We start from the raw sequence: 12373 nt of genomic DNA on the forward strand, positions 1-12373 counted from the left end.
CCTCGGTGCAGCTCCGCTCGCGGCCGCCAGGGGCGCTGGTGGCTCCCGGCCGGGCAGGGCGGCTGCGGGGATTCCCCCGCGCCTGCAGGGGGCGCTGTGGCGCCAGCTCGGCCGCCTCTGCACGCGGTGATGGCGGCCGGGCCGGCGGGAGGGATGGCAAAGGGGCTTCCTTGGCAAAGCCCCAGGGGCAGCCGGGCCCCTCGGGTGCCGCTCGGGAGCCGGAATGGAGCGCAGCAGGAACCTCGGAGCGGCGGCTGCCGCAGCGGAGCCGGGCGCACCCGGGTGGCAGACAAAGTGTAGCAGAAAATTCCACAGCCGTAGCAGGAGCCGCGGGGTGTCCCGGCGGGCACGGGGGGTCGGGTTAACGTGCACTGAAAGAGCCGGAGCAGCGGCAGAAAGCAGCGGGGCCCGGCAGCGGCAGCAGCCGGGAGATGCTCCCTCCGGGAACGGGGTCGGGGTCCCGGGTTTTTCCCCTGAGGCACCCGAGTAGATGGTGAGGGTCCTTTCCAGTCAGATCGGGTGTTAATAAGGTCCCAGTTCACCGGCTGCAGCAACTCGACCGTTCCCCTCCAATCCCGAGAGAGAGCCAGGAGCTGAGCCCAGCCCTTACCCCCCAGCCAAAACTCTCGAGGTCTCTCTGCCCTTCCCAAGAGAAAAGCTCCCGGCTAAGAAGCTGCAGCCAGCTGCACCCCTTCATCCCATCTTGGCTACTTCTTTTGTCTTTTAAGTACTGGTTGTTATCATTTCTTAGGCAACAGATGGGAGAAGATTCCCTGAAAGAAAAAAAAAAAAAAATCCTAACCTCCAACAAGTGTACATTCCCTGTATTTGAATCACTAATACGACTGAAGGAGTAGCAGGGTAGTCCCCTTTCCCCCAAAGTGCAGTTTATAGAGTGTGCAAAGTCAAAGTAACCAGGAGAGCAAGAACTGATTATTAGCTCAAGGAAACTTTTCCTTCCCCACTTGAGAGCTGAGATCCAAGCTCGGCGTTGGAAAACAGAAATGCAGGGTGCTGCAGTTTGAAACACGTTGAGATGCTTGGACAGAGGCTCTGAAGGGAAGTGGGTGTGTCTGTTTCTAGTACCTCGTCCTGTAGCTTACCTAGTAAAAAGCATGTGTGGCCTTAGCAGTAAGATCAGATGTAATTACAGAAAAGACTGTATGCAGACATATTTCAATATCATCAGCTCTTTTGTTGCTTTCTGTGCTTTTCTTATTGTTGCCTCAGTTTAGTGGTTTTGCTTCTCTTTGATAGCTGACCTTTTGCTGCTGCCTATAGACCCCACCCTCGTCCCCTGGAGGTGTATCTTCATGAGCTGTGAGTCAGTTTAATTGATTTTGTGCTCAGGGCAAGGTTATTCCTTCTGCCACCCCATGCACTCCCTTGGGCTCTGAGCCAGAACCAGCATTTGCCAGACCTCTCTGTGAGCTTCTTAACTCACTGACCTGGCAGAAGTCTAACAAAGTAAGATTAATTTAAAAACAAAACAAAAAAAAAAGGCAGCTGGATAGTTTCCTGCCAGCTCAATGAGTTCAAGCTGCTTATGGAAGAGCCTAGCAAGTGCCAGAGCTGGCAGAGAGTCTTGCTCGTAGTGGCAGCCTTTAGTCCAGCCCTCTGAGGCGTAGGGGAAGTGGGGGTTGCAGGCTCCAGCCACTTTGGCACTCGCTGCACTCTCCACTTTCTTCACTGTGTTTCACCATTCCAGCCACCTGCACTGCCAGTCACCACTCTTGGCCTTCTCTGAAAGTGGCCACTTTAGTTAAAGGACTCTTTAACACCTGCAGGCTTGGAGAGCACTGAACTGGAGTTCAGTGCTGTGGCTGCACGGCACATCCTTCAGGAATACAGGACAGAGCTGTGCCCAGCTTAGCAGAGCAGCCTTGAGAGAGCTGAGTCACGGGCAAGAGGCAGAGCCTGCAGGTTTTCTGGAGGCTGAGGAAGCAGAGACTACACCCTGGGCTGCCTTGTGCAGCCTTGCTGTGAGGGCAGGAATTCCTGCCACGTGGACACACGCTCAGCGCACACAGACAAGTCCTTTCCTACCCCCACAGTCCCTTCCTAAGGAAGACAGGTGAGCCTCAGGTGAGGTCACTTGCAGACAGGTCTCTGCTGCTTTGTAGGTAAGTACTCCAGCTTCTGCACATGCGCAACCCAACAGCTGCATGCAGGCAAACCCAGCCCCATTTGGAGGACAAGGACAGCCAGGGGTGTCTTGTCATCCTTCAAAGGCAAGCTCAAGAAGGTTTCAGGCTACCACAGGTGATTTGGCTGGGGCAGCGTCCTCCTGTTGCCACACTCCTGGGGCAAGGGGAGAGAGAGGCTTTGGAGTCCTCAAAAAGAAGCACAGCTGGGGGAAGGAGGGTCTTGCACTGAAAGAACTAAATCAGTCTGCCCCACAATCAGCCCTCAGAGTACCCAGAAAGTGGGGGTGAGGTGGATTTCTGGTGTGCTGCAAACCAGGTAGTCTCACCAGTCCTGTATTTGGTTTAATGACTTTCAGGTCATTCGAAATTAATTTCATATACTTTGTGTAAACTAGTAAAACATATTTTTGAGGTCGTAATGTCCTGTCTTCAAGCTGAACCATGAAGCTTTTTCCTAAGCAGGTACTTTCTTAATATCAAGAAAATAATTGGTGCTTTTTACAGTTTCTGTAAGTGGATGTCTCTCCATTGATTGGTGTAGATGAGAGAAGGGACCTACAGGTGATGTTGTATACCCAGCTTTCCTGACATCTCCACAGCTTTTCCAAAGTCCATAGTTATCCCAGACATCTTGATCATGGGAAGATGCAGCCCCAGACCATTTGCACATCTGTACAAAAGCAAGCTGCTTTGGGCAGTGGTTGGACACAGAGGTTGAATACAGAGATTGGATCCACACAGGGCTGTCGATTGGCCAGGTTGGATGGGTCTTGGAGCAACCTGATCTAGTGAAAAGTATCCCTGCTCATGGCCAGGGGCTGGAATGAGACGGTGTTTAAGGTCCCTTCCAACCCAAACTGTTCAGTGATTTCAAGAGCTGTACTGTGAGTAGGAGAGCTGTGTTAAAGTGGGAATGAGGCCCTTGCTGCTGGCCCTCAGGGTTCCCTGTGCAGGCAGCACATGTAACACTGGGGCTCCTTCTTCTCTCTCTGCAGGAACATGACATTGAGACAGCTTTCGGAGTGGTTCATGTCACCATGCGGGGCACGCCCAAGGGGAACAGACCTGTCATCCTCACATACCATGACATTGGCCTCAACCGTAAGCCCTTGCATTCCCAGGACCCTGAAAAAGTGATTGTTTGTGGTATTTGCTTTTGAGCGTGGGGAGTAGCAGGCCTGGCATGGAGCTGAGATTAGATCATTCCAGGGTGAAAAGATAAAGGTCTGCAGGAGAGAGAGCACGTGGCGTGCCCCTGTCCATTCCAAGAGCCCTTGAAAGGTAGGGCCAAGGTGGAAAGGTGGAAATAGGTCCACCCAACACACTGTAGTGCTCTAGCTGACTTGCTACACTGTGTGATAGGGTATCCATTCCCTGGGTGCTGGGCAGGTGAACAAGTTCCTTCTACATGGCTGCAGCAGGAGCGTAATGATCTGGTGGGCTCAGCTGATCTTTTGACATGTCTTCCCACCCAACATGTACTGTTACGTTCACACAGGTGCTCCTCTGTGAGTGCTTTGAGTACCCAGGTGCTGCAGGCCCTGCTTTCTGGGACATTGCAGGCTGGACTCTTGTTTGTGTGCCTGCCCTCCAGTCATGGCAGTTCCATTGCTGGGACTCACTGCTGCATTGCAGTTTTGAGGCACAGCACATACACCATCCAGCACCCACTGCTCTGTGGGCTCAGTGGGGACTTGAGTTCCTGCAGGTGTGTGCCGTGGTGTTTGGAGGGTGGCTTGCAATAAAACTTAAGTAAATGTCTAATTTCTTTATGTTGTTGTTGCAGACAAATCCTGTTTTAATGCATTCTTTAACTTTGAAGACATGCAAGAGATCACCCAGCATTTTGCTGTGTGCCATGTGGATGCGCCAGGCCAGCAGGAAGGAGCTCCCCCATTCCCATCTGGGTAAGAGGTCTGCAGAGACCCATGTTGTTCAGTCTGGACTGAGGTAGTACCCAGTTTAAGCCAGCTGGGACTGCCAGGCTGAGTGTAGCGGTAAGCAGCTGTCAGCAGCAGAGGAAATGGCAAGATGAGGAGGCTTCCCAACGGGCATTCATGGAACTCTCCAATTACTCAGACATGGGTAAAGCCCTCACTAGTGCTGAGTCTGGTACCAGCTTTCTGACTTGAACATGAGCCCAGCACACTGCAGTTGAGCTGGTATTTCATCTGTCCATCCTGCCACAGAAGTCTGACTGCCCAAAAGACCCCAGCTGTGTGTTAGTCTTGCTCTGAGGGATGGGATCCACACAGTCAGCTGAAACATACAGTATCGTTGCACATTAATAACCTGTGCACATGTCTGTCAGATGTTCCTTGTCCCTCCTCCTACCTTGAGTGGAACTGGAAGGTAACCTCTGTCAAGCTGCATTTGGAGGTCCTCTCTTGCTTTTCAGGTACCAGTATCCCAGTATGGATGAACTGGCTGAAATGTTACCTGCTGTTCTGACACACCTGAAGTAAGTCTCTGAAAGGAAATGGGGTGAGCCAGCTGGATACCGCTATTCCAGCACCTACCTCTGTCTCTGCGTGCTGTGTCTGATATGCTCACTGAGGTGTCCCAAGAGGCACAAGCATCTCCCAGTCAGTGTGATCCTGTCTAGCTCTGTGCTAGGAACACTGTCTGCTACATGAGCAATTTATGGCTGCTGCATCATTGCTGCATTATTTCGAAAACAAACCATAAGTGCACATCTGGATGCAGAAGGGAAAGGCTTTGCCTCTAGGGATGCTTCAGCTGAGCTAAGTTAGTCTTGCTGACTGTGAAATGCCTGTATTTCAGCCTGAAAAGCTTCATTGGGATTGGCCTGGGAGCTGGTGCTTATGTCCTCAGCAGGTGTGCAGTAAGTATCTCTTCACTGCTGGTGACTCACGTGGGCTGTGGTCGTTGCTGATCAGACTGATGGTGTGGGGCACAGGCAAAGTAGCAGTCAGTAATTACAGCTGGGCTGCAGGGAGTCACGGGAGAGCTACCTCCGTCCAGATGGTTATGTTGTAGCAGTCAGGGTTACTCTGAAGCTGTGCCAGGCGTGGAAAGATTGTAATGTGATGCCTTGGAGTCAGCAGAGCCCATCCTGAGTGCTAGGAATAGCCAGTCTTGAGTCTTCACAGAGACTGGCTGCATTACTGTGTGCTGTGTGCAGTGTTTGTAGCACCAAAGAATTGATGTGGTGATGTACTGCAAACTGGTGTTGATGAGGAATGTGCTTTGTCACTAGAAGGAAGCGGATTTTGCTCCACCCTTACACAAGAGAGCTGCCTCTATTTTGGTACCTGGTTATACATTTCTCTCAAGTGTAGTGTTCATGTGAAATCAGCGGGCATTGTTTAGCAGCCCAGGAATTTGCCTGAGTGTTTCAGAAATAGTGTTAAAAAAAGCCCCATACATGTGACATTTTCAGTAAAATTTGCTTCAGGTTGATGAGTGCAGAGAGTTGCCAGTTGTTCAGAGTGCTATCATTTCTTCAGGCCACTGTGCTGGGCAGCTGCCCCTCCTACACAAAGTTCTCTGTTTCCCATTCTCTACAGTCAGGATTGAGCCAGGGCAGTGTGAGGCACTGGTGTTTCACTGTTCCTTGCCTTCTGTATCTTGGGTAGTTTTCAGCCTTGCTAAAGAGGAGTTTGTGCAAATCAGCCTTAGTCCTCAGCAAAGTGCCACAGGGCCCTTGCCATGCTCCCTGGGCTTCGGGCAGTTTCCTGCTGAGGACAAAGGTGTTTCCTTCTGCTTCACATCAGTGCAGTAGAGCAGGAGAGCTACCATAGAACTTCAGCCTTGGAGCGAGCCCAGAACTCAGAGGCTAGTTGCCTCTGATTTCTGAGTTTATGTTTGCAAGCAGTTCTCGTAAGTGCTTCCTACCTGTGCTGCCCAGGTACAGCCCGAGGTACACTGCAGGGTTTTGAGTTGCTGGATGAAGCAGGGGAAGGGGTGTCTGCAGGCAGGGAGGCAGCAGGGGTGCTGTCTGGGCAGTGGGTATCCCTGTAGCTCAAGTTTTCCATGCTGCAGGGGTTTGGGGGCCTCAGCACTAACTCCGCTGCCATTTGCCTCATCTCCACTGGGAGACTGCCTCTTCCTTGAGGAGAAGGAGGTGCTCTCTAGGCACAGGAGCCTTTCCAGGTTCCTCACAGAGGTGCTGGATTGGAGCAGAGAAGGTTGCTGCTCCCAGCCCTGTAACACACAGGGCCTGAGCAGGACCCGCATCTGTGCCAGGTGCACAGGTCACCAGAAGGCACTGCTGAGCCTGTAGGTCCTATGGAACAATCAGTCCCTCAGTGCCACAAGTGAATCGAGTCTGGTCTTGCTGGGAGCCACTGGCTGCCAGCTGTTACCCTGGCACAGAGGAGCTCCCTACTTTGCATTTTACTTTGTCTCGCACCTTTTGCAAGAAATTTTCCAGCTGCTGCACCAGCTGTTGACCACTGTGTGGGCTGAATCATCCTTCTGATTGTGCCTCTGCTCTCTCCCCACAGCTCAGCCACCCTGACCTGGTGGAGGGACTTGTTCTTATTAATGTTGATCCGTGTGCAAAGGGATGGATTGACTGGGCAGCATCGAAGGTGAGATTCTGCTTCCCCACACATCTGCTCTCCACAGCACCTAATGAACAGTGTAGAGTAAAAAAAAGGACATAATACAGGAATTTTTCCATTTCTGGTGAAAAATGCATGATTTATTTTCTGTTCCTGCTGCATTCTTGGTCTGGGTATAGTATGGCCTTTGCCTTAGGGGCAGGGGTGGATGTGATCATGTGAACAAGGAATGCAGGTAAACTGCTTGGAGCACTCAGCTTTCCTCTGATTTAGTACTCCTGCTTGCAGGCTTCATTTGATTGATATTGATATCTCTTAATTATTTTTGTATTCTGGTCCCTTGAAGTTATTCAAGGTTTCAAGTATTTTGGAGAGCTGTGTTGTGTGTACAGTTTCTTTGAAGCTTTACGTGTCCATCCCAAGCTTCAGGCATTTGCTTCTTATGTAATTTGAATGGTTTCTTCATTGTTTTCTTGACTCTGAGTAGCTGTTTTGCAATGTGTGATGAAACTGCATTTTCCATTTACTCTCCTCCTCATTCATGGTCACTCTTTTTCAGTTTTCAGGCTGGACAACCAACATTGTGGATATTGTCTTGGCGCATCATTTTGGCCATGTAAGTACCCAGCAGATGTTAATGTTGCCTGTGCAACTGTACATGGAGCTATAACTTCTGCATGTGTCTGCTCCCAAATACTTCTGGTCCATCAGATAAGGCCACAGGTAGTACCATTTTCTCTGTGTGTCAAGCTCACATCGGGGTTGGCATGCTGGGGGGCACACACATCCTCACTCTTGCCCTAACTGTCTCCAGGCCATGCACTGGTGGTGGAACTCCTTTGTGGTGCCCAGGACGCTATCCACAGAAACAAATGGCAGCCAGTTCTCTGTAGCCAGCATGGAAGCCTTTGGACTGTGGGTAGAGCACAGGTCAGCTGGGAGCTGACAGTGGGATCTTGTATCTGTCCAGATGTTGAACTGCTGCATTCTGCTCTTCCTCTTACCCTTCAGTTTCAGCAGAGGCAAACCAGCCCCTCCTGAAAACTTTGGATACAGCAATGCCTTCTCTTTGGGATTAGCTGTCTCTCAACCAGCAAGCTTACTGGGCAGTGACAGGGATAGTGTGTTTGCACACTTTATATGCTACACAGCAGATCAGTCCGTGACCTGAAGTCCTCTTGCAACAACACATCAGCACTGGAAGGAGAGCTTCCTTCTCCAGCACTGCTTCCTCCTGCACACATCCTGTTCCCTTCCCACTGTCAAGCCCCTTCATTGTATGTAGTGCTTCCTTGCATTCCCTGCTCTCTCTGGCTCTCTAAGAATGAAGTTTCTTCTTAGAACTGGGTGCTGGGATTGAACTTCCCTTTGATCACAGTCTTTCAGCTTACCTATCAGCCTACCTTACAGCTTTGCTTCTTAAACATTAAGCATACGTGGAAGACCTGCCTAACGCAGAGTGATTTGTATCTGTGTAAGCATTACTGAGGCTTGGGAGTTAACTTATCCCATCTCAGGATACCTGTACTCTTGCTGCAGCTTGTGCATTGCCAGTTGTAAAAGTGTAGTCACATTACCAAAGCGTGGCATGTACCAGCACATCACATAAACACCTCATGTCTCCAGGATCCTGATGCAGTCTGGAGTCGCTGCCCTGTGGTGTCACTGCTCAGGGAATGACATGTATGGACACACTTTAATGCTTTGGTATTTTTATGACTATTGCTTCTTTGCTTGTCAAAAGTATGTTTCCTGTCTTTCAATTTTTCTGCTTTTGTACAGGAGGAACTGCAGGCAAATCTAGATTTGATCCAAACATACAGGCTTCATATTGCGCAGGACATTAACCAAGATAACCTTCAGCTGTTCCTCACCTCATACAACAGGTATAGGATAACTTTTTGCCTAACAGACAGCTCCTACAGCTTCCCTGCTCAGTAGATTTGCTGCCATATGTATTATCCTATTGGGTATTGTATCAGGGGAAGCTTTGTCCTAAGCCTAGTCTTCAGCTGTTTCCTGAGCCAAGCCTAGCCCTTGTGTCTGCCCCCAGACCCTGTCACACCTCAGTAGATCATCTCTGGGCACACAGCAATGCCATGAGAGGATGGATCCTGTTTTCTGGGAATGACTACTGGGGCTCCTGCTCAGGGCATGACACACAGAGTTGCCTGGGTGGTGGAGCCAGCACTGATGGTTGGATTTTGTGTGCCCCTTTGATATCCAGTTTCCTTTGCAAATTTAGTGGAGCATTGTTCTGTTTTGTCTTTCAGTCGTAAAGACCTGGAAATTGAGAGACCAGTTGTTGGTGTCAATGAAACGATTGCAAAAACACTCAAGTAAGTTGTCTGAATCAGCCTATCTCAGTTGCTGACTGTGCAGTCTCTTCAGCAGAAAAGATGCTGTTGCTTCTCAGCAAGAGCTGCACCAAGCCCAAGTGCTGGGAAGATTGTCCAAGACAGTCCCAGGCTGTGGTGCAGGACTGTCAGCTGCAATGGGGCAGAGGTGTCTGGAAGTCCTCTCATTAAGAACACATTGAGATTCTCCAGAAGGCAGTGTCAGAGGCTCATGTTTGCAACAACAGTGGTGGTTGATATGCATGGAGGGGATAGTCTGGGTGCGTCTGCAGGCCCTGGAGAATGTTTTGGTACAACAAAATGCCGAGGTGTGATGGCAGGCAGGGATTTTGCCAAGCCTTTTTTTTGTTAACCTTTCATGAGGGTGTTGGTTCACAGAGCTCAACCTTCTTAGAAATCCCTTGGATGCACTTTGAGTAACACCTCTGTTTTGGTTTTTGAGCAGGTGCCCTGCCTTGCTTGTTGTTGGTGACAACTCACCTGCTGTGGAAGCAGTGGTATGTATCCATGAGCTCTTTGCTCTTGTGACATTAGCCCCACAAGTCACTTCGCAACCCTGCAGTGCTTTCACCTTGCCCAGAATTAGTTACAGACAGTGGCTCTTTGTCCCAAACTCTTTTCCAGTCCCCCAGCTAGTCGTGGGAGAGCCAAGGCTCAGGGGGCCTGAGTGGCCCTCAGGGCAACTCCAAGGTGAGGATGGCAGAATCTGAACGAGCACCCTGCTCATTCACCCTGCTCATCAAACAGGTGATGCAGAGGACCCTGTTCAGGATCGTGCATCCTTCCCCAAGCTGCCTGCAGTTTGGTTCAAGTCTTGAATTGCTGTTGTTTTGCTGTTACACTGAGGCTACCTGGGGATTAAAAATAACTGAGTGTGACTCCAGTTCTTGGGGTGGGGAGCCATGTAGAGCTCTCTTAGAGCACTGCGTCATCAGGAAGGCAGCACGTAGGAGCTGTTGTCCTCTGCAGACACCCATAACCCACTTCCCTCCCAGCACAGCTGTAAACAGGGCACGGTACAGGGTAGTGTGTTTGTGGTGGATGTTGCTCCTCCCTGTCAGCCAGGGATTGTGGGGAGACCAGGGGGTTGTCAACAAAAGCAGCTGTCTAAAACTGTGGAAGAGTGTAGGAGTCTCCTAAAGCAGTAACTTGAACCTAGGAGCCATGTATGGAGAGCATTTTATGGCCATGGGCTGTTCCCTTGGTCTGTTTGATCTGGAAGTCTGAAATTAAGTCTGCAAGTTTTGACTTTTCTAGGATAATGTCCTTGATTCCCATTGCTTACTGGCCACAGCACAGTATGGGATAGGGTCTTCTGCATCTTAGTGTGCCTGTCTGGCTGCCTAGGTTCCCAGCCCTCCCCTAACCTCCCCTGCTGAGGTTGCTTTTCCTAGGGCCCCTGCCTATTCCCTTTTTGCAGCAGCCTTACAGAGAAGAGGTGGTGGTGGCCCCCTTGTCTGGCCAGGGGACTGGGTGATGTCCCTCATGCTGCACAGAAATCTCCTTCCCTCCCAGTCTTGCTGTCAGAGCGCACAAGGTGCTCCAGGGTTTCATAGTGCATCCCAAAACTAGGGGATGATTTCACTTGAAGTCATGACCTGTCATCACAAGGTCCCTTGGATGGAACACCTGCCGTTCCTCCCTGGATCTTTTATTCATTGTTCACTTCCTACATGATCTCTGCTTTCTTGCTCAGTCCTTCCTGGCTCCAGAGAAAGTGGCTGAAGACAGCCACTGCTTCTGGTGCAGCTACCCCACATTTTACATCTGACTCTTCAAGTTTTCTGTGTGACACCATGTCCTTCTCTCCTTTTTTCTAGGTTGAATGCAATTCACGTCTTGACCCAACCAAAACTACCCTTCTGAAGGCAAGTGCCACTCTAGAATCATTCTGGCCAGCACAAAGACACTATTTTGCTCATCTCGTTAGATTTTTGCCTTCCATACATTTGGCTTTAAGAAGTTTGTGGACAGTCTTTCAGGGCTGTGCTCTCTCCTCCATGGAGCCAGGGCTGAGAGGGAAGAGTTTGTCAGGGTCCCCAAATCCCTGCTTTATGGCCACCTTCAACTGGTAGGGAAGACCCCTGAGATTAGAGATGCCCTCCACCCTGCTCTCTGCAGCAGCAGCATCCTTTTTCCTAGCTTTGTACCAGTCCTGCCCACCCTCACCTGTGGCCCTGCAGTGTGCCAGACAGCAGCTGGATGGAAATGCAAAGTGACAGGTTTGGCTGGGGGAGAGGTGGCAGTGGAAGGTGCTGGGCTTCTGGAGTGTGGCCTGAGATCACCTGGTGACATGGCCTCCAAAGTGCAGGGTTCCCTCAGCAGCAGGTCCCTGAAGGTGTGCCAGCTGGCCTTGCTCTGGCTGTAGAGGTGAGATGGTGGAAATTGCAGTGTGGTGCTCTCAGCCATGGTGGGTGGGTGGTGCTGGTGTGGTTTGGGGTTGTCCTGGGCAGGAAGGACAGCTCACCCTGCCTTTTGTTTCCTGTTGCAGATGGCTGACTGTGGGGGCTTGCCCCAGGTGGTTCAGGTGAGACAAACCTTGGCTCTCCCATGGCATTTGGGTGGTACAGAGCCCTTTGTTCTGCTTGCACTAAAGCCGCCCTCTCTGTTTCCACAGCCTGGCAAGCTGACTGAAGCCTTCAAGTACTTTGTACAGGGAATGGGCTACAGTAAGTGGCAAACGTAACTTTGTGGTTTGGAGCAGGGTTGTCATGAAGGGAACTCAAGCTTTCTGGTCCATCTGGCATCTGTGTCCCTACTTCTGAGCTAGTGTGGTTGCCAGGAGATCCATCCATGCTGGAAAATCAACTAGTGTGCTGACAAGCTTTAGCAAACCAGTGTTGTTCCCTGACATGTGTTGGCGACTCCTTTCTGGTTGCTGGTGTTGGTAAAACCTTGTAAGTCTGTCTTTGTGCCAATCCAGAAAAATGTGTTCCCAAGAACAGCAGATCTGTGCATACCTTCTCCAAAGGGGAAGGAGGTAGCAGTGCAGCCCCACGACTGGTCCGGGTACATGAGAGCTCTTCCCTTTCTCCTCAGATGTTCCTGTTTCTCTCAGACTCGCCAGGGTTAAGCAATACTCCAGAACAAATCCCTCTAATGGCAGAACAGGTTACTGGGTGACTTCCGAGGCACCCAGGGAGCCCAGAGAGAGCTGTGCTTTGCACCAGTGCATGTCCTGCCCTATGGCTTCCTCCCCATGCTTGGAAGCAGAAGACATTGTCACCTGAGTGTGTCAGACTAACAGCTGCTCAGCTCCCTGCCCTTGGTGCTCCTGAGGGATGGGAGGAGAAGGGCTTCTTTACTTCTTTATCTCCAAGAAGGGCTTTACTGCTCATGA

At 50.7% G+C, this 12373-nt stretch overlaps 1 protein-coding gene across 4 annotated transcripts in view; it reads left to right on the forward strand.

Annotated features, from left to right (window-relative positions):
- Window positions 1-12373, forward strand: part of NDRG3 (NDRG family member 3) — a 63618-nt gene that overhangs the window by 48033 nt on the left and 3212 nt on the right. For 2 of the 4 annotated variants that reach the window (XM_042021694.1, XM_042021695.1), the window contains exons 4-15: window positions 3143-3248; window positions 3934-4054; window positions 4546-4608; window positions 4932-4992; window positions 6617-6703; window positions 7236-7292; window positions 8459-8562; window positions 8950-9015; window positions 9479-9530; window positions 10854-10901; window positions 11525-11560; window positions 11651-11702. In XM_042021694.1, the coding sequence (XP_041877628.1) occupies window positions 3143-3248; window positions 3934-4054; window positions 4546-4608; window positions 4932-4992; window positions 6617-6703; window positions 7236-7292; window positions 8459-8562; window positions 8950-9015; window positions 9479-9530; window positions 10854-10901; window positions 11525-11560; window positions 11651-11702 (853 nt within the window). Of the gene's footprint in view, window positions 1-3142; window positions 3249-3933; window positions 4055-4545; window positions 4609-4931; window positions 4993-6616; window positions 6704-7235; window positions 7293-8458; window positions 8563-8949; window positions 9016-9478; window positions 9531-10853; window positions 10902-11524; window positions 11703-12373 lie in introns of all 4 variants that reach the window. The other 2 variants (XM_042021691.1, XM_042021693.1) reach the window with 1 other exon arrangement.

This window comes from Corvus kubaryi, unplaced genomic scaffold, assembly GCF_017639235.1.
Source record: "Corvus kubaryi isolate FWS band 111438036 unplaced genomic scaffold, C.kubaryi_AGA036_p1.0 37157, whole genome shotgun sequence".
Taxonomy (NCBI): domain Eukaryota; kingdom Metazoa; phylum Chordata; class Aves; order Passeriformes; family Corvidae; genus Corvus; species Corvus kubaryi.